This window comes from Stenella coeruleoalba, assembly GCF_951394435.1.
Source record: "Stenella coeruleoalba genome assembly, chromosome: 13".
In the NCBI taxonomy this organism is placed as follows: domain Eukaryota; kingdom Metazoa; phylum Chordata; class Mammalia; order Artiodactyla; family Delphinidae; genus Stenella; species Stenella coeruleoalba.
In genome coordinates, this window is record NC_137159.1 from 21,142,237 (window position 1) to 21,165,010 (window position 22,774).

Genomic DNA, 22,774 nt, shown 5'->3' on the forward strand with positions numbered 1-22,774 from the left:
TGGGTTCAGAGGAATTTTCTTGGGAAGCTTTCCTTTGCCTAAGCCACCCGCCAATTTCTTCCAGGCCTGCTCCCTCATGCCCGGACTCCTTTTGCCAGAGATAAGATTTTTTACTCTTATTCCAAGACAGGAAGGTTAAGCTGAAGCCTGTGATAGTGGGGGGCAGTAAAGTGATGGAACGAGAACAATGTCATGAAAACTCTGGAACCTTTATAGAACCATGAAGGGGCAAAGCAGCCAATGGCTTTTCTTCAGTAGAGGAACCAGTTTTCTAACCTGAGAGAATCTGCAGGTTTCCACAGATCTTAGAAACTTGGCAGCTGGATGTGGATACATTTAGATCTGGGAGAGAAAAGTCAGCCTGTGTTGAATTTGAAACACTTCCAATGGTTGCTTCTTCCCTGTCATAAGACAGCTTATTTGGAGCCTGATGGTGTGGGGAGCCGTCAGCCTGAAGCTGGCAAGAGTTAGCTACCAGCTGTTTTCACTTCACACCAAGATCCGGAGAGTGGCTAGGATCTACTGAAAAGATTTCACACTTCCCTTTCTTGGTGAGCATTCCTCAGTTTCTCCTCAAGGGACAGCTGGCACTGCTGGGATGGAAAAACAGATTGTCTATGTGATGTGCAGAGCTCAGATGATGTTGGTGGGTGGGGGTGGAGGAGCGTCCCGGGTGCCAGGAGTCTAAGTGGTGACATGCCACATTTAGTAGGCTGCCAGCATGTGCATATTTTGTTTAATCAGCGGTTTTGTAAGTCACAGCATACGCTTTGTCACGTCTTGTTGTTTTATTGGTAAGCTACTATGTTTTACGTCTTCTCTGAGTGAGATTTGCTTATCAGCAGCAGCTCAGCACCACATGTCATGCCCAGACTTTCCTGTACACGCCTCCCACCCCCTTGCTCCAGCACCTTGTCTCTTTCTATCCTGCAAATACAGATTCCTCTTTGAGTTTCCCTATGGGAATGGAGTAGGGGAATGGGCCAGAGAAACTCAGGAACCAAGAGTGAAAAACATTTGTCCAGAATCAGGGATGCAGCCTGTTAAATTCTGGTAAGAAAGGCAGTGGAAGCCAGAAGCTCACAATGGAGTGGGTAACAAAGACTTAGCAAAATCTGGGGGCAGAATCTAGACAGAGATAGAGAAGAGACCAAGGATGCCACCTGCAAGAATAGCACCTGAGGCTGAATTGAAAAGTTTCTGAGTAAGGATCCTTGTCTGTGCTCCTAGGTTGTCGGGTCCCCAGAAGTATTTGACCACCAAATGAGGTGACACTGCCCAGTTCACCAAAATTAGCTGTCATCCCACTTGACTCTTTGGAACCCAAGTTTTTATGAAGTTCCCTACTTGGTTTTTTCTGGGAATTCCCAAGAGGATGCCTGCATGTGCCCCAGGAGGGGTCTCCTGGATCTTCAAAAATATTCCAACCAATGTAAAACTTTATGAAAGTCAGAGCTATAAGTAAGGGTTTCATGCTTTTTTCTCTTCTGAAAAATTTAGTCTAAGATGATACTGTGGCTTTCTCAAAGGGAGGAACATAAATGAAGAGGCAGAAGCTTGTCCTTTTTCTAACCTTCACTACAATCAAGATACTTAACTGTATCACAAGTCTCTCTCTTGATATCCCTAAAAAAACTCTCCTTCTCTTCTCCCTCATCCTTAAACCTTTGTTATCACTAATCTGTTCTCTATCACTATAATTGGGCTATTTCATGAATGATTTATAAATAGAATCAACTAGTATGTACCTTTTGATATTGGATTTTTCACTTGCATTATTTCCTAGAGGTTTTCCAAATTCCTGTCTTTATCAATGTTTGCTCCCTTTTCTTGCTGAATAGTGCTTGTGGTGTGGACAAAAGGTAGTTTGTTAAACCATTCACATACTAAAGGGCATTTGGGTGGTATCCAGTTTTGTGCTATTACAAATAAACCTGCAATAAACTTTTCTTTACAAGTTTCTATGTGAAAATATATTTTTTTAATTTTCTCTTAGATATTTGTTTAGCAGTGCTCAGAGCGGAATCTACAGCATTAAATAGCTACATTAGAGAAGAAGATAGATCTCAAATCAACAATCAAGGTTGTTACCAAAAATCTAAACTAAACACAATAGCCGGAGAATAAAGGAAATGATCCAGATAAGAGCAAAAATCAGTAATTAATATTCTGATAGAAACACAGCTTAAAAATTTTATAAACTCCTACACCTCTCAAGAGAGGAATACACATTCTTTTCAAGCGCACATACACATGTACCAATATCAACCATATTCTGAACCATAAAACAAATCTCGATAAATTTAAGTATTCAAATCATACAAAATGTCTTTTTGCACCTTAGCTGCAAGCAGAACAGTAATTGAAGCCATCCAACCAAAGATAACTCTTTAAGATGGTCCATAAGATTGACAAAACCTCTGACCCAACTGAAGAAAAAGAGTGATATCCCAATGGCTAATACCAATAATGGGAACAGAGACAGCACTACAAATCCAAGAGACCTTGAAAGCCACTGGAAATGTTATAGGTAACTTCACATCAACAAATATGGCAATTCATATGAAATAGACAAGTTCCTTGAAAGACACAAACCAAAAAGCTCATTCAAGCCTTCCCATAAAGAAAAATTTGCAAAGAAACTACTTCACTAGTGAATGCTACCAGATATTTCAGGAAGAATTAATGTCAATTCTATGTAAATTCTTTCAATAAATAGGAGATAAAAGAATATTCTCCAGCACATTTTATAAAGTCAGCATTATCCTGATATGAAAACCAGAAAAAACACATGAAAAAACTAAGCAAAAATACTCATCATGAACAGAACTATAAAATGTCCTACAAAATTTTTAATATATTGAATAAAGAAATATACTAAAGAATAAACCATGACCAAGGATTATTTACCTCAGAAATATGGGTTGTTTTATCACTCAAAAGCATCAGTATAATTCACCATACTAATAGAATATAAAAGAAAATTACGTCTGGATATTATCATTTTAAAGGAGCAAATACTCCAACTGTAATCCAGAATTACAAGGTTCTCTCTAGAATTCCTCCTTATCTTATTTGTAATTGCATTCTCCCAAAGAGAGAAAACTGGCTCTGATTACCTACAGTATATTTACTTATGTATTTACCCAACTCCAGTATTTATATAGAGTATTTTCAGATTGTTATTCTAGATCTTTGTGAGAAACAAACTTGCCTACTAGAGTACAGTGTGTGCAGTTCTTTTTTGTCATTAGTGTGTATAAGTATCTGGCCAAAATATGTTTTTTCAAAGTCACTTAAACCAGCTCATTTTCCCTACCCTCCTACTATGGTTACTTTGTTTATTGTAAAGGAAGTTAGGTCCATTCGCTTTCATCTGCATTCTATCTTGGGTTCCTTACAATTTTATCAAAACATCATGTTGTATATCTTAAATGTATAACATTTTTATTTGTCAAATATATGTCAATAAAGCTAAGGGAAAAAACAACGGAAAAAAAGGTCATTCAATGGGTAGTCTTTTGAGAAATAGTGTGAGAAACAATTTGATGTCCACACACAAAATAAATTAAGTCTGACCAAAACTCACATCTTATTCAAAAATGAACTCAAAATGGATTTCAGACCTAAACACAAAGTATAAAATTATAATAATTGAAAATGAAAATATAGGAGATAATCTTGTAAGTTAAGCAAAGATTGAAAAAAATAATACAAACTACATAAGGACAGAAATAGATAAGTTGTACTTGATAAAATGAAAAGCTTTTGCTCTTCCTGAGACCCTGTTTAGAATATGAAAGCCAAGCTACCAGCTGGGAGAAACTATTTCAAAAACATATATCCACAAAGTAATTTTATCTAGAATATATAAAGAACTCTTACGACTTGATAATAAGACAAACAACCCAGTACAAAATGGGCAAAAGATTTAAACAATTATTTACGCGAAAAGATATGTAGATGGAAAATTAGCACATGAAAACTTTCTCAGCATCATTCATTATTAAGATAGGCAGATTAAATCACAATGAGAAGTAATTATGTGCTTATAAGAATGGCTAAAATTAGAAAGCCTGACCATACTGAGAATGCTAAATATCTGGAACTCTCAAACACTGCTGGTGGTGATGTAGATAATATTATGACTTCAGAAAATGTGTGGCAGGTTTTAAAACATTAGCGATATGCCTGTTGTGCAGCACAGGTATTCCACTCCTAGCTCTCTACCCAGGATAGATGAAAGCATTTGTCTCTACATAAATTTGTACACTAACATTCACAGCAGCTCTATTTATAATACACAAAACTGAAAATCACCCAACTGTCTATCAATAGAAGAACAAATTATGCCATACCCACACAATAGAATTTACTCAACAATGAAAATAAATGAAGTGTTGAAACAAACAATAATATGAGTGACTCTTGAAATAAAATTGCTTAGTATACGAAACCAGGGAGGAAAGCATGCCATGTATTATTCTACTTATATACAATTGAAGAAAATGCAAGTTAAACTTATCTATAGTGCCTGAAAACAGATCAGTGGTTACCGTGGATTGGGGGGATTGGAGAAGTTGAGGGTGAGAAGTAGGGGTGGGAGAGGAAACCTTCATGGTGATGGCTGTGTTTATTATAGGGGTTATTTTGATGGTGTCATTGGGTGTATCTGTAAGTCAAGACATCAATATTTAAATGCACTTTAAATATGTACCCTTGACTGCACTTCAGATACACCTTGAAATAGCTGAAAAGTAAAAACAAACAAAACATAAAGGTTATTCATTTGATCAAAGTTTCACTGGGAGGCTGGAGCACCAGGTCCGGACAGCAAGAAAGGAACCAGGAAAGTCTGGCGGCTAAAAGGAAAATCATGTAGTTAGAGCAAGTTGATGGTGAAGCTCCCTGTGAGCCACAAACATTGAACCCTCACAGCCAGCACCACAGGGCCCCCAGCTCCATACACACTGGGAATGATCTCTAATTGCTTCTTCCTCTTTGTGCCACCACCTGGCTGGGCGTCTCATTGTCATGCCTCAATCACAATGGAGGTTATCCTAACCTCCAGAGAACTGGAAGGTGGAGGATATCTGTCACCTTTGCTTCTGTACTGGGAGCTGTGACCCTGCCTCTCGCCATGACCCACACCAAGGGGTGTCCCTCGACACAAAGGACGCACTCTCATTCTGAGTAGCCAAGAGGGGAAAAAGACAAATTTCTCCCTGAGCATTCACATCAGTCATCGTTTCTGAAGTATTAGGAGCCCTCGAATCCCAGGTGTCTCTCCGATTCACTCCTGTGTATACAGCATTCTGCATCATGCAAGCCTTCCTCTCTACTTGCTTAGGGACACAACTCAGCTACCCAGTTCTGACCCTTGGGTTATTACAACCCTGCATTTTCATTTGCAAGATGTGTTTCCTCTGTCCCCTGTGATGTGCAACTGTGGCAGACATTTAATCTTAGAGGATGCAGGAGTAGATTAAACTTTATTTTTTCTCCTGATGCCTTTCTCTAACCCACTCTCTATTTAGAAGCAGCTTGCTCCTGCTTCTAATTTTCCCCAGCACTAAACTGTGTGCTCAGCCAGCTCACACCCTAGTGGTAGTTTGTTTAATCCTCCCGTAGCTACCTAAAAGCCTATTCTTTCGAATAGTGGGTTTTTGTTTGTTTGCTTTCTTTTCTTTTGTTTGTTGTTTTTGATGTTGTTGTTGTAGAGTCTCTAGTTTATTATGAAAGGGTTCTTCCAGTATGCACACAGGAACCAAACTTACCAGTTTATCCTTCCCACTCTGACTCTCAAAGCCATACCAGCAACAACAGAGTTCCTTCATGTTGCCTAGAAGAACCGCAAAACTTTTGGGGTAAAAACGTTATCTACGCACCCTGTGTTTATGACTTTATACATACTCTGGGGCAGTGTGATAAAGCTCTCAACACAGCAGTCTATCCAGGTAAGGTCATCAACCAAATGCATTCTCCCAGGGCTAAGAGAGAATCTCACTACACATGAGGGTACTGAGACCCAAACTCCAAAAGCCAGAGCTAGGGTCCAGGGCACTGGTTCTTCTACGGCACCAGCGGGACACATCAGAAGGACTGGGAGGCTTTCAACACTACACCTATAGGACCTCACTCGGAGTCAGAGGGTTTGAGGACACCCGGGCAGTCAGACGGCTCTGCCCCGTGATCACGTGCAGAAGAATGAGTGCTCAGAGAGCAGGGACACAGGAGGTCGTTGTCATTCCTTTTCTTCCTTTTTTCCCAGTTGTATATAACCAGATATATACGAAAACACACAGTTCGCTTTTATTTATAATCAAATGGGTTCTATACTTTCAAGTGCCTAATTCCCACTTTAAAACTTCGTACTGGATGCTGGTGGGAAGCCGAGATATTCGTTTTCTCTGCATTAAATCCCACACTGGGCTTCAGGAGATAGATTATAAGAGAAAATAAGTCACTATCATCCCCCTTTGCCATGAGACCAGTAGCTCTGGTCTGCCAGGTATTGAGAAAATAAGAGAAGGCAGCAAATCCGTGGGGCAAAATCTTATGGGAGAGATGCCTGGCTGAAATACCAGTGCACAACCAGAGGAAGACTGGCGATCTTCAAAATTTTGGCTGCTATTTACAATAAAAAATATATTTTATATTTCAACACTTTTCAATCGTATGAATGCTGAAAATCAAAATTAAAATGTCACAAAACACTATTTACCCACTTTATGTAATATACTGTGGAGTTTTCTATTCTATTCTCCTTGTGTTTACAAAGAATATGTTAGTTATTACCCACTAACTTGATTTAATAATTTCAGACACCAGTAAGTTGCAAGTCATGATTTGAAAAGCGGTGCTTTCAACGATTAATAAAACTGAAGTAACGTAGTGATCTATTAACAGGTATTTCTCCCAAGTAGGAATACACAAACATGCCCACAAAAACCTATGGCCAAATGCCTGATGAGCTGCAAAACCTTTTACTTTCCTTCATTTTGGTGCATTTGCACACAGAGTCAGAGAACAGCCCTGCAGTAAAGAAACTTGCTTAACTTTGCATAACAGTGTTACCTGAACTTAACCATGGAACAAGCATTTCCAAAATATTTGCAGACAGCAAAGTGAAACAAATCTAGGACTAGTTCTTGAAAGAGTGTTTGAAGGAATGAGATTCGGAGGAATTCTGCTTTAGACGTGAAGTAGAAATCCATAAATAAATGCAAGTGCCAAGTATGCTCATAATTGTAGCACAGACCTATGCAGCTCGGGTGCAATGGTCCCCCCGAGGTGCACTCTAAAAACTACTTGGGAAGGGTAGAAAAATATGCTTTGGTGGTGTCACCGGGTAGACGTGCGTTGTAACAAAATAGCTTCAACGGAGGAGGTCAAAGGAAGACCCGGACCAGCAATCTCAGTCCCACCGTAGTAAGCAAAGAATCGCCAACTACCACTTTAAGCTTAAGCACATAGCAAAGTTTATTTAAGCATAGGTACACTGTAAAAGAGGGAGTGAGAGAAAGAGAGAGAGAAAGCGCGAGAGCAGGCTGTTTCTGCGAATTGAAAGCAGCATTCTTGGACAGGTTTAAGGGCGCTTTTAAGGAGCATTCTGCAGGGAGGCGGGGGTGAGTGACAGGGGATCATTATTTGATTGAAGGTCCTGATCCATGTAACAGGTTTACCGCTGTGCATGCTCTCAGCCTTAAATTGCTAAGAAATGCCCACGGGGTGTGGGGTGGGGCAAAACCACATGGAGATTTTATTATAATGATGGTATAATGAGTTTGGGTTTACTATAGGTCACACACCTGTCTGGTCTGGGCATGCGAAGCCCAGAGAAGTTCCCTTCTGTTACGGTGCCCCTCTATATGAGGATAAGCTGACCACCACACGACCCTAGTTTTGTCTGTTCTGGGCGGGGTCAGGGGAGAGTCACCAGATGGTTGGGTGCGACTCGATGACTTCTTGTCTTTCTTGCCACTGCTACCTCCTTGCTGCTAATGACTGACTGACTACCTAACATTGGTAGGAGGTTTGGAGGTGGAGAGAGAAGAACCCTGTTAAAAGTAAAAGGGGTGAATCACTAAGGTACATTCAGAGATATTAGGATACTAGAGTCACTTGGTTTACAGGTCTCTTATCCAGATGTTCTCTGCGTCTGCGATTGCTATCAAATTCTTTTGTCTCCTGAACACTAGATGGAAGGTAAAATCAATGACAGAGGCACCACCAGAGACACAGGAACCTGTGGGGGTGTACTGATCCAACTGGAGAAAAGGTTTTGTTCTCTTCTTTGCCTCCCAGTGACTGGCATCTATCAGGACAGGTTAAATCCTGATCAGGACAAGTTAAATACATCATTCTTGACACAGAGGAGGGCTGAATACATACCATAAGAGTAGTGAATACAACAGCCAGCTGGACAACTCCTGCAAGTCTGGAGGCAGTCCAAGGTCAGAAGCAGATGTGGTGTTTGGGGCAACATCCAAGGAAGGAATCTAGGTCTGAAAACAAGCCAAGGTCAAAACAAGAGGCTGAGACAATGAAGTCTTGTTTGCTGCAGTAAACTTCTGTTGGGGTGCCTTTCTGGCTCCCTCCTCTAAGAACTAGGTCTCATCTACAGGTCCTATTTAAGCAGTGAGTGAAGTTCCTATAATAACACCAAGTGATTCAAATTCCTTGCCCCAGTTGATTGGCCTGGTGTGAATAACCAGGACAGCTAGATGAAACAGATATTCTCTTGAAAATGAATTTGTTCACCATGAATATAGTTAATCTTTTGAGTCTCTGCAGTGAAGGTTTGGAAGATCTCTAATGAGTTAACCATGTTTGATCATGCTGCATGTACCCAAAAGGCAAGGAAACTGACTGGATCAAAGAGAATGACCCAAACCCAGTGAATTAAAGAAAGAAAATGAAGGAGAGCATATCTTCACTTTCTGACATTTTTCTTCCTTTTTCTAGGCCTTCGTGAGACTTGGTTGTGCCCTAAAGTTGGGTGCATTGAGATAAGGCCATATCCTTCTAAAAACAACCCCTTTTGTTTGAGTGAGTAATAATGTATGTCAGCATCTTATATGCGACTAACCTAAACTTATATGCAAAGAAGCCAACCTAAAAGAAGCCTGTGCCCTATCTCAGTCAAGGCCCCTTTGAGCTATTAGTGACCCATTAGAGTATGAACTGTGGAAGAGGAAATTGCAGAGAACTCAGGTATTGGATATGACACAAAGTTTCTCATACAAGTTTCATGCATTGGGGGATCATACACAAATTGGAGAACACCCACTTTATTATACCCAAACTGAGGTGGACTAGTTTCTAGAGAGAGAAAATAAGAGCTAACAATTACTAGCAGGGAGCGACTTTTTTATCAAGTGTTTCAGGAGAAGAAGAGCTCTGGACAGCCTGAAAGGCACTAAATTATGGAGGGTTCAGTGGGGTAGAATGGAAGCAGGGGGAGGAAAGATAGAAACAGCTTTTGTAGTTCTGTTCTAGACTTCTAGATGGAAAGCTTCATGAGAGTTTACCAGGGGAAGAAAATTTATGATGTGGTTCAGGACACAAACTGGTCAGCCATAAAGATTATGAATTTAGCAAATGATCCCCTGTGATCAGTATCTCGGGAACTTAAGTATGACCGTAGGTACAGTAGACAATGTTGATTGGCTTGACAACAGCTATTCTTACATATAGTGGTGTATATCTATTAAGCCCATATGCCTAATTTATCCCTCCACCCCCTTTAGTAAGCAAAAGTGTGTTTTCTGTGAATCTGTTTCTGTTTTGTAAATAAATTGATTTGTATTTTTTGTTAGATTCCACATATAAATGATATATTATATGTCTTTCTCTGCCTACTTCACTTGGTATGATAATCTCTTGATCTATCCATGTTGTTACAAATGGCAATATTTCATTCTTTTTTATGGATGATTAATATTCCGCTGTGCATGTGTGTGTGTGTGTATGTATAAATATGTGTGTGTGTGTGTGTGTGTATATATATACATATATATATATATATACATATATACATATATATATATGTACATATATATATATATATGACATCTTCCTTATTCATTCATCTCTTTTTGGACGCTTAGGTTGCTTCTACATGTTGGCTATTGTAAATAGTGCTGCTATGAACATTGGTGTGCATGTGTCTTTTCATATTAGAGTTTTTGTCTTTTCCAGACAGATGCCCAAGAGTAGGATTTCTAGATCATATGGTAACTCTATTTTTAGTTTTCTAAAGACCTCTATATTGTTCTACATAGTGGCTGCACCAATTTACATTCCTATCAACAGTGTAGGAGGGTTCCCTTTTCTCCACACCTTCTCCAGCATTTATTATTTATAAACTCTTTAATGACAGCCATTCTGACCTGTGTGAGGCACTACTTCATTGTAGTATTGATTTGCTTTTCTCTAATAATTAGCGATGGTGATCCTCTTTTCACGTGCCTATTGGCCATCTGAATGTCTTCTTTGGAGAAATGTCTATGTAGATCTTCTGCCCATTTTTTATTGGTTTGTTTGGTTTTTGTTATTCAGTTGACTGTGCTGTTCATATATTTTGGAAATTAAGCCCTTGTGGGTCACATCATTTGCAAATGTGTCTTCCTAGTCCATAGGTTGCTTTTTCATTTTGTTGATGGTATCCTTTGTTGTGCAAAAGATTATAAGTTTGATTAGGTCAAATTTGTTTATTTTTGCTTTTATTTATTTATTTATTTTGCCTTGTGAGACCGACCTAAGAAAACATTGCTAAGATTCATGTCAGAGAATGTTTTACCTAACTTCTCTTCTAGCAGTTTTCTGGTGTCATAACTTATATTTAAGGCTTTAAGCCATTTTGAGTTTACTTTTGTGTATGGTTTGAGGGAGTGTTCTAACTTCATTGATTTACATGAGGCTGTCCAGCTTTCCCAGCACCACTTGCTGAAGAGACTGTCTTTTCTCCATTGTACATTCTTGCTTCCTTTGTTGAAGATTAATTGACTGTAGGTGTGTGGGTGTATTTCTGGGCTCTCTATTTTGATCCTTTGATCTATATGCCTATTTTGTGCCAGTACTACACTGTTTTGATTGCTATAGCTTTGTAGTATTGTCTGAAGTCTGGAGGGTTATGCCTCCAGCTTTGTTTTCTTTCCTCAGGATTGCTTTGACAATTCTGGTTATTTTGTGGTTCCATACAAATTTTAAGGTTATGTGTTCTAGTTCTGTGGAAAATGTCATGGGTAATTTTATAGGTATTCCATTAAATCTGTAGATTGCTTTGGATAGTATGGTCATTGTAACAATATTAATTCTTCCAATCCAAGAGCATGGAATATCTTTCCACTCTGAGTCATCTTCAGTTTCCTTTATCAACGTTTTATAGTTCTCAGCGTACAAGTCTTTCACCTCCTTGGTCACATTTATTCCTAAGTATTTTTTTTGATGCGTATTAAAAGGAATTGTTTCTTTTCTTATTCTTTCTGATATTTCATTGTTATTGTAAGGAAATGAAACACAGTCCTGTATGCTAATCATGTATGCTGCTACCTTGCCAAATTCATTTATCAGTTCTAATACTTTTTGGCTGGAGTCTTTTGTGTTTTCTATATAGAGTATCATGTCATCTGCATTTAAAGACAATTTTACATTTACCCTTCTGATTTGGATACCTTTTATTTATTTCTTCTTGTCTAATTGCTGTTGCTAGTACTTCCAATACTATACTGGATAGAATTGGTAAGAGTGGTCATCCTTGTCTTCTTCCAGATTTTAGAAGGAAAGCTTTCCACTTCTCATCATTGAGTATTATGTTGGCTGTGGGTTTATCATAAATAGCTTTTATTATGTTGAGATGTGCTCCCTCTATAAACACTTTGTTTAGAGTTTTTTATCATAAGTGAATGCTGAATAAGTTTTTTTAACATTTTTATTGGAGTATAACTGACTTACAATGTTGTGTTAGTTTCTGCTGTATAACAAAGTGAATCAGCTATACGTATACATATATCCCCATATCTCCTCCCTCTTGCATTTCCCTTCCACCCTCCCTATCCCACCCCACTAGGTGGTCACAAAGCATGGAGCTGATCTCCCTGTGCTATATGGCTGCTTCCCACTAGCTATCTATTTTACATTTGGTAGTGCATATATGTCAATGCCACTCTCTCACTTCGTCCCAGCTTACCCTTGCCCCTCCCCATATCCTCAAGTCCATTCTCTATGTCTGTGTCTTTATTCCTGTCCTGTCCCTAGATTCTTCAGAAACATGGGGCTTTTTTTTTTTTTTTTAAGATTCCATAGGGATGCTGAATTTTGTCACATGCTTTTTCTGCATCTATTGAAGCAATCATGTGTTACTTGGCCCCTCTTTGCTTGATATTGTGTATCACATTGATTGACTTGCCTATATTGAAACATCCTTGTGATCCTGGGATGAATTCAACTTGATCATGGTATATGATCTTTTTTATGTGTTCTTGGATTTGGTTTGCTAATATTTTGTTGAGAAGTTTTGCATGTATATTCATGAAAGATATTGGCTTGTAGTTTCCTTTCTTGGTAGTGTCTTTGTCTGGTTTTGGTATCAGGGTGGGCGATTCTCTCTTTTTTTTCATTTATAAGGTGTAGGTTGTTACTTCTCCTCTTTTGTCTCTTATTTTGTTAATTTAGATCCTCTCTCTTTTCTTCATGTTGAGACTGGGCCAAGATTTGTTAATTTTGTTTACCCTTTCAAAGAAGCTACTCTTGGTTTTATTGATTTTTTCCTTTTTTTTTTGTCTCTATTATATTTATTTCATCTCTAATCTTATTATTTTCTTCCTTCTGCTGAATTTAGGCTTTTTTTGTTCTTCTTTTTCTAATTCTTTTAGATGGTAGGGTAGGTTGTTTATTTGAGATTTTTCTTGTTTTTTGAGGAAAGCCTGTAGTGCTAGGAACCTCCCTCTAACAACTGCTTCATCTGCATCCCATAGATTTGGTATGACTGTGTTTTCGTTGTCATTTGTCTCAAGCTATTTTTTAATTTCCTCTTTGACATCATAGTTGAGCCATTTGTATCCTAGTAGCATGTTGTTTAGTCTCCATGTAATCATTTTTTCCCTCATTTCTCTTTATGTGGTTGATTTCTATTTTCATGCTGTTGTGATCAAAAAAGAGGCTTGAAATAATTTCTATCCTCTTAAATTTGCTGATGATTGTTTTGTTTCCTAGTGTGTGGTCTATCCTAGAGAATGTTCCATGTGCACCTGAAAAGAATGTGTATACTGTGTGGGTTTGGATTTAATATCCTGAAAAGATAAGTCTAACTGTTCTGTTTTTGTCATTTAGGATCTCTGTTTCCTTATTGATTTTCCATCTGGAAGATCTGTCCATCAGTGTGAGTGGGGTGTTAAATTCTTCGACTATCATGGTATTCCCATCAATTTCTCCCTTTACATCTGTTAGTAGTTATTTTATGTACTTAGGTGCTCCTATATTGGGTGCACATATGTTAACAAATGTAATATCCTCTTCTTGTATTGATCCTTCTATCATTATATAGTGTCCTTCTTTGTCTTTCTTTATGGTCTTTTTATTAAAGTCTATTTTGTCTGTTAGGAGTATTGCTACCCCTGCCTTCTTGTCATTTCCATTTGCATGAATTTTTTCCGACCACTTCAGTTTCAATCTATATGTATCATTGCCCTAAAGTGGTTGTCTTGTAGACAGCAAACTGTAGGTTCTTGTTTTATTAGCCAACCTGCCACTCTATGTCTTTTGATTGGAGCATTTAGTCCATTGACATTTAAGTTAATTATTGTTAACTATGACTTTGTTGTCATTTCAAACCTTGTTTTCCAGTTGATTTTGTATTTCTTCTTTGGTCCTTTCCTTTTCTTTTTGTTTTTCATTTTGTGAATTGATGCTTTTATTTTGTATTATATGCATGTTCTCTTCTTTTTTCTTTTTTGTTTTTGTGAACCTTGTATGTTTTTGATTTGTGGTTACCCTGTTTTTCAAGTGTATTAACCCATTACTATGTCTACTTGCTTTAGACTTGTAGTCATATAGACTCAAAAATATTCTTTAAAAATAATCTACATTTTCTTCCCCCCCACACCATTTTATGATTTGGATGTCCTCTTTCACATCTTCATGTTTATCCTTTTGCGGTTCATTGTTGTTATCATTGTTTTCACAAATTTTTTCTTATTTTTTTTAAATCTGTGTACTGGCTTAATTAAGTGATTTACTTTACAATTTTGATATTCTCTTTCCCCTAGATTCCTACTTCTTTTTTATAAAGAAAGACCTCTCAATATTTCTTTTAGGAATATTTAGTTTAGTATTGCTGTATTATTTTAGTTTTTGCTTTTCTGAGAAATCGTTTATCTCTCCTATACTGAAAAATTATCTTTATGGGTAGAGTATCCTAGGTTTCAGGTTTTCCCTTTCTGGATTTCAAGTACATCTTGCCACTTTCTTCTTGCCTACAACGTTTTTGTAGAGAAATGAATTGATAGCCTTATGTGGGTTCCCTTATAATTAATTATTTATTTTTCTCTGCTGCCTTTAGAATCCTCTCTTTATCTTTAAATTTTGTCATTTTAAGTAGAATATGTTTTGATGTAGATCTATTATGTTCATATTGTTTAGGACCCTCTGTGCATCCTGTACCTGGATATCTGTTTGCTTTTCTAGCTTTGGGAATTTTTCATCCATACTTTCTTCAAATATATTTTCAATCCCCTTTTCTCATTCTTCTCCTTTCGGGATCCCTATTATGCATAGATTGGCGTGCTTTACATTATATCATAGGTCTTGTATACGGCTTTCATTCTTTTTTTTTTTTTTTCTTTCATTTGTCTATTTGTCTGCTGTTGTGATTCGGTGATTTCCGTTATTCTATTTTCCAGGTCACTCATTCATTCTCGCATTATTTATTTTTCTAATTATGCCTTTAGCTCAGCTTGGTCTTGGCAAGTGAGTTTCCTAATTTTAAGTGGTTCATCTTTAAGTTTCTAGTTCCTGTTTACTGTGGTCTCCCTTTATACTGATTGCTTTTCTTAATTCCTTTAGTGTTTTTATTACCTCCTTTGTGAACTCAAGATCTAGTAGAATGGAAAGGTCCGTTTCACTGTTTGTTCTTTCAGGACTTCTCTTGTTCTTCTAATTGGGAGTGGTTCCTCTCCTTCTTCATTTTACTTATATTTATTTATATTTCTCTGACTCTCTGTGGTCTTGAAGAGCTAATTTTAAGTGGGAGCATCCCTGTGTAGCCTGCATGAGTCTCATATTTTTGGTGCAAGTGTTGTTTGTTTTATATGGATGCCTCCATACCTTTCCTCAGTGTGTGCTGGGCAGATCGCTTAGATAGGGGGTGTGATTGTGCTTGTGGTGACCAGAGCCTGCACTTGACATTGAGCAGGTCTCCTCTTTGCTCTGTGGTTGTCACAGCCCTGTTGGGACATGGTCTGCTCCCCAGTTGTTGGATAGAAACCCCCATATCCATTTCCAAGCTTTGGTGTGAGGTAGGCAGGACTGGAGCACTCCTGCTGGGAGAGGAGTCACTTAGTATTCCTCTGCAGGAGCTGTCCACTGGGAAGTGTGGTCTGTGGTGTCACCTGTCACCCTTGGTGTGGCCTCACAAAGGACTGTTGATGACATTGCCCTTGGCCCAGCCTCAACCACGGGAATGCAGGCAATCATCCTGGGTGTGCCTCAGGGCTTGTGCTCACAAAGCCACCAGCGCAGACCCACAGGTGCACATCCACTGAAATCTGGCTCTGGGACCACAGGAGTCACATCTGAAACCAAAAAGCATGGTGCTCCAAATACTGCTTAAAGACTTCTGGTGGACTACTAAGTCTGCTTAACTGAGCAAATAAGTGTAGGGTCATTTGTGGTATAGTTTGATGGTACTAGACAAATCATGACCCAGTTGAATACTTCCTAGATCTGTAACTCAGAATGTTAGTGTTTAATGCTTTGCCAAGCACTTTTTGTTTTATGTCATGTATTATAGGGTGTTAGAGCTAAGTGTCATTATAGATCATTTAATCCTAATGGGAAATCATGTAAAACAGATACCAGGAAGAGAGTTCAAGGGTTTAGCTCACAGCAAAGATTTTGGGGCTAGTGGAAAATAGGAATGAAGTATTAATAAAGCTAAAGGTAGAAAAACATAGATAGGAGGAAGTGTTTTCAATAACTGCCAGTGTTTGCAAATCACCTTCCTGGGCTGGAAAGGGCATTGATAGGCTGTCTCTCTTAAAAAAACGAGGGGCAGCATAGACACATAGCTAAGAAGAGGTATAACAGAAATTAAAATCCAGTTTACCAACTTCCAGTCCATTTCCTTTTCCACTTTATACCCATTGTTGAGCTAAAGCTGTACAAAGGATGGTAAAGGTCATAAATCGGTGAGTTACAAAATCAGACCAATGCTGGAAAGACCCCAAGGTTTCCCACATCAACCTGCTGATGTGATCAAAATCCCATCTGCTTGAGAACTTAAATCCTCTTGAAGCTGAAAGCCAAGAGTTTTCCCTCATGCTCAAGTCATTCAGTCCTCCTGACAACACAGTGCTGAGAGTTATGGAAAAGGACCTTATTTCCTTAAGGGAATGTTATTTTTTCTTATTAAATCATTGAGTCCATCTTGTGGTTCTTAGGGGGGAAGATTGTTTACATTTTGTGTTTGATTTCTGGTTTTTGTCATTTCTGAAATTTTGGCAGAAAAATGGCACAAAGGACACTTCCCTAGAGGGGACAATGTTTACCTGTTCCTCTTTCTGTCTTCTGGCTCTCCCATGAGAGTGACCCTCCCCTAGGGAATGTTATCACTTTTAATTTAGTTACAAGTAGTCAAATTGATAGTAGTTTGGGATTTTTTCCTGTTTTCTTGTATTTAGGTAAAATATGTGGGCTTCCCTGGTGGCGCAGTGCTGGAGAGTTCGCCTGCCTACGCAGTGGGCACGGGTTCGTGCCCCGATCCAGGAAGATCCCACATGCTGTTGAGCGGCTGGGCCCGTGAGACATGGCCACTGAGCCTGCACGTCCAGAGCCTGTGCTCCGCAACGGGAGAGGCCACAAAAAAAAAAAAAAAAGATTCAGTTTTTGAAAAATAGGTCAAAAATTCAACAATGCCCTCTTCTCATTCCTTCTACCCCATGAATCCAGCCCTCTCCACCAATGTGAGTGACTCTAAAGACAATGGCTAATGAATACGTGGTTTTGCTATGAGAGAGGAAGAAGAAAGGAACAGTGCACTTACTGACTCTGAATCAGGCTGGGGCTGCTGCCATTGCCTTCATTCATCAAATTGGAATGATATCCTATAGGGCTACCTTCACTCATTTAGTTTTCCCAGGATTAGGGAATATGGTCACTGACACAGCCCAGAGCCTTGGGTGAGCTCTTATATTCCTTTGCAAGACACACCCATATTTAGAGCAAAGAGACGGATGGAAGTTTCAGTCACCCACCTTAAGGTGTTGGAGGGCAGGATGCCTGTCAATTTAACTATGACAGTTTTACCACAAGAAAGAAATGTGAAAATTCTGTCATTATCAAAAGTGAGTTCATATTTCACAATTGTCCTCCAAAGGCATACTTTATTAATCAAGACCCTATTACAATTTACTCACTAGGATAGATTGTTATATCTTTTCAGAGTCTTTTAATCTAAATGGTATCTTTTCCCACAACACTGTGTTTCTCAGGAAGTCAAGAAGCATGGGCCATTCTGTGTTTCTGATTGCTATTATTTACTTTTTCTCAAATAATTGTTTTACTGTAGCAAGATTACTTCTCAACTCATGCTATCTATATTTCCATGAAATATTGTTTTTTCACACTTGAATTTCCACTGAGCTCTAAATATAGTTATGGCTTTGCATTTAAATATTTTTCGTGAAGTAAGTTCTTTTTCCTTTGTAACAAAAGAATCTGTTGGTTGTCCTATCCTTCCTGTTAGATTATTTGTGTGTTCTACTGACTTTTGGATTCTGAGGACATGAATCAATTACAAGCTCAGTTGCATTGACTGCATCTCACACAAGCTGGCCTATAAAAACCACTTGAGAGTCAGGGTCTGCAGAGAATTCCAGCTTAACATATTCCCAGACTGACCAAAATAAACCTGAGCCACTTAGCATGTATCGCATCCTTGCCAAAATTGCCAACTCAGAAGTAAACATGACTAAGGAATTTTACTTCTTACTAAGAAGTAAACATGAAGCTGATCACCCTTTCAAGTAGAATGCAAAAATAAGTGACCCTTCTTCTACAGCCAAATGATAGTTTGCGAGGCAGTTGTCAGCAGCCCAGGGGAGTGAGCACCTTGATGAAGTAGAGATCTAACTTACATGCAATGTAGGATCAGGTCTACAATTTCATCCATCTCTTGCTCTTACCCTTGCTTAACCCTCTCTCATTCTTCCTTTGATTCTGCATCATTTGACTCTAGTCCTCCTAGGCTTGAAATTCCTCCATTGCCTCTTATTATATCACATTATTTTTATCCATCAAGGAAGTTCCATCTCTCAGAAGATCAGCAAGGCAAGTTTCCACATTTCATTTTCCTTAAGATTTTGGCTCATCTATTGAGTTGTGAGATGATTATGAAGTTGCTTTAAACCTAGCTACCATGTAGAAGAGGCAACACTGAACCACCGTCTCCTCTTACTTTCATTTCCTTCTCTGACCTCACTTATCTGTGACACTTGTCATCCCCATACTCACCTCCACTTATCATCCAACATTTATTTAATTCTACTGAACAATTTAAAAGAAATACATGTGTATGCCTGCAGGAGTGAGCACTTGAGACATCAACCAGAAGAAATACTCCAGTAGATGTGCCCCTTAAAAGTTAATACCACATTTTGTGCCACAGTTGCCTATCAGGGAAGAGTCGGGGAAAGAATAAACTTCACCTGTTCCTGGAAAAAGTGCTGACCTGTTAATGAGAAACAGGCAATATCTGTGGCAATTCCCAGGCTTTGCTGGGAAGAGACTCCTCCCCATGGCAGGAATCTCCTTGAACCAAAGCCAGGCCCTTCCCATGACCCCTGTCCTGGCTCCCCGATCCTGTTATTCATTTAAGTGCCACTCCCTCAAATCCTCTTATAAAAACCCAGTCTTTTCTGCCCCGACAAACCAGTGCAGATCCCTTGCAAGAGAAGTAAGTAGGTGCTGAGACAAGATGACACCCCTGACAGGGGTTTCACCTCACATATTTCAGGGAAGGTATACAAGGATCCCTGTCCTCAGAGAATGCAGGAGCTCTGAGAGCAGGAAAAGGCAGTCCTGGGAGGCCCCAGGTGTAGTAGGATATATAGATTTTCAGATTCTTTCCAGAACTATGGAAGGGGATGGAAGCCATTAAGATGGATTTATTCCTAGGGAACTAGACAGAGGAAAAGACAAGAGGTACAACAGGGGGTTTCTCACAGTCTCTCTCTGACCACCCTTTTTGCAGTTCTCTGGTTGTCTCCGCACATCACAGACAAAATGATGCCTTCCATGGGCGTCCCCAGCCTGTCCTGGATGCTGCTCTCCTGCCTGATGCTCCTGTCTCAAGTCCAAGGTGAGACTTTTCTGCCTCTAGCACTGGGTTCCCAGTGTTTGCTCAGGGCCAAGAAGAGGAGGAAAGCTCCTGTGTGCCTCCCGTGGTAATGGTACATCCCCACACAACAACACTGCCTGCAATTCCTGCATCATCATCCTTCCTTCAGGGTAACTAGTGGTGGGAGGTACCTCAGTGGTCCAGTAACAGTGGGATGAGATGATTCTCAATTTTCAGTAGAGTCTAATTTATGTGGGTATATTAAGGAGGGAAAGCATAGAGTGTCAGTAATGAGATGAGTAGAAGGAGAATGACTGGAGGATCCAGTGTAGAAACAGTCAGCCAAGATGAGGAGGAGGCTTGGACTTTTGAATAAGGCAGATGAATAAAAAGAAAACAGACCATCTCCCAATTACTAGGTCTACTTTATGATTAAGAAAAACTCCTGGAAATATTGGCATTGGTGACAGGCAGTCAGGAGTTTGGTGTCACTGCCTCAAGCTGTGGCACCACAGATATTCCTCAAGGTCACCTCCCCACTCCAATCCCCTCTCTCCACTTTGCCCCATCCCTCTCCTTTATTTCTTCCTCGCCAGGGGAAGATTCCCAGAAGAAACTGCCCTCTGCACGTATCAGCTGTCCGAGAGGCTCCATGGTCTATGCATCCTACTGCTATGCCTTGTTTACAACACCTAAAACCTGGATGAATGCAAACGTGAGTGCTGGGATTTGCAGTTCGGGCTGGTGAGGAGAAGCAAATTAGAGACAGGGTTTGGGGGCTGGGAGTTCCATTCTCTAGAGTTTCTTGAGGGTGAGAATGAGCACCTCATCTTTTGCAAACACAACTCCTTCTCACCTACCTTGTCCCTGCCCTTCCCTCAGTGAGGGTCTCAAGCTCCTCCCCAGTCTCTCCCTTCTCCACACAGATGGCTTGCCAGAAGAGATCCTCAGGACAACTTGTGTCTGTGCTCAGTGGGGCTGAGGGATCCTTCGTGGCCGCCCTGGTCCAGAACAACTTGAAAACCGTCTCAGACGTCTGGATTGGGCTCCATGACCCCACAGAGGTACACTTACATCCTCTCTAGTCAGTTACCTCCCAGGATGCTATGGCCACACAGGCCTGCTCGCTGTCCCCTGTGCCTGCCTAGGAAATAACATAGAGATCCCTAGAGCTTGGAGGTCAAGGGGGTAATTCGAGAATGGAGGGCCTTGAGACCAGCTGCAGAGCTGAGTTCTGTGCAGGTCTCCAGTCTCCAGCTAAGGTTAATCTGCCTCTTGTCAAGCTTTTACACAATTCACACACCACGTCTTGATTCAGTTTGCTGTGCATCCCTGAGTCTGTACATGCTGCCCTTAGCAAGTGCTAAATGAGTATTTAGGATTGATGCATTTTTCCCTTATAAACATATGTTGTCTTGGAGGTTCAGAGGGTAATCACAAATGTACCACCAAGTGTAGTTCACACAGTGTCAAGTTACTCTGAGGGGTTCTATTCGTCTTTGTGATTATTGACTTTTGAATTTGCCAATAGAAGCAAAGAGTTAGGGATTGTTTCCCAGAGGAGAGCTGTTGGGCATCACCTGGTAGAGCAGAACTAATTCCATGATGCTGGGGGGGGTACCAGGTGTTCCAGCTGAGGGAATCGTGCCAGGAGACCTCTAAAGGCCTTTCCAATTCACCTGACTCCATCCTCTGCTCTATAGGGCTCTGAGGCCAATGGCAGTGGATGGGAGTGGAGTAGCACTGATGTGCTCAATTACGTTGCCTGGGAGACAGATCCCTCCACCAGCTCATCCCCTGGTTATTGTGGGAGCCTGTCCAGAAACTCAGGTAGGAAACAGAGGAGGTCACTTCTTTCCAGCCTTTTCCATCCCCTCATCCCCTATTTCTGGGTCTGGTCTTCAGAGAATCCCCCTGGGATGGAACTGTTCATCTGTTCCCATCTCCTCTCACCTCTCCTTTCTTTCTCTCTCTTTCCTCTGGAGTGGGACCCTGGTGACTTTGAGGGAGAGCCTTTGAGTCCTAGGCCAGAAGCTGGGATGTGTCCCCATTGGTTTCTCACCAGCTCCATTCACTTGAGCTCTTCTGTCTCTTCAGGCTATCTGAAGTGGAGAGATTATAACTGTTCTGTGAACTTACCCTATGTCTGCAAGTTCAAGGGCTAAGTCAGATGGGAAGTCACTAGCCTGAGTCTGGTGTGCAGCTCATCATGGACTTGGAACCAAGAGTGAAGACCTATCCCGGAAAGGGGAATCCTCCCCACACCCCCAACCTGACCCCCTCATTCTGGCCTTCCCTGTCTCTCAGCCTCATTTCAGGCATTTGTGTGTGTTTGTGTGTGTGTGTGTGTGTGTGTGTGTGTGTGTGTGTGTATGCATAGCATGGCCTGAGGTCTTGTAGAACAGTAATAAATATCTTATTCCAAACTTACCTGCTTTTGTGCTCTTGTCTTATAACAAGACTCTGAGGAAGATGTTTGTATGGGAAGAATCTAGGGGTGGCCTCTGTCAAGTTTCATCCAATTTCCTTGGAAAATGACTGAATGTACATTCCCACCAGTGTATTTGTGATGAGTATGTAGGCCCTGTTCCCTTAGGAATTAGGTTGTGTTATACAAAGGCATTGCTTCCCCACACACTATACTGCCCATTCCTCCTGATGGTATGACACAAGCAGCCTTCGTGTGGTCCCATGCTATTTATTATAGAATGCACTTCTGAAATCATTTGCTGTGAAGGATCATGAAGGATCTATTCCTTTTCTTTAATGTGAAATCCACATTGGATCATGACTTCTATAAAATATAGTCAAGAATAAATTACTTGGACTGACATGCAGATCATTGGCAGTTGTCACTCTCTTTATTAAAACAGGAAATAATCTGAATAATTTTAACACCAACAACTTTTCCTGGGGTAATCTCCTTTTCTTGGGCAATCTGCCGAGGCACCCCATTACATAGATACCTTCTCATTTCTGCTTACTTGGATCAGAACTGCTAGATCTATAAACTTTTAGAAACATGAAATTGCAATTTGGACAACTTGTTGGATGCTGAGTGTGGATTGGCTTTATGAGTAAGAGACTCCTGGAGGCCCCTGTCTAGGGAGTCTCCACTCTCTCATGGCTTTTTCTTTCTGGGAACCCACCAGATTATTATGGTGAAGAGATAAGTAACCATTCTGAAATATGTTCAGATAAAGACACCATAAATAA

The 22,774-nt window shown here is 40.1% G+C and overlaps 1 protein-coding gene across 1 annotated transcript; it reads left to right on the top strand.

Moving 5' to 3' along the window:
- Window positions 1-19,503: 19,503 nt before the first annotated feature.
- LOC307195733 (lithostathine-like) lies at window positions 19,504-21,723 on the top strand (the record flags this gene model as incomplete). The annotated part of the gene is made up of 5 exons (XM_079940120.1): window positions 19,504-19,579; window positions 20,155-20,273; window positions 20,485-20,622; window positions 21,262-21,388; window positions 21,656-21,723. 5 exons carry the CDS (start codon window positions 19,504-19,506, stop codon window positions 21,721-21,723), a joined length of 528 nt encoding a protein of 175 aa, XP_079796246.1.
- Between the last annotated feature and the right edge of the window lie 1,051 nt (window positions 21,724-22,774).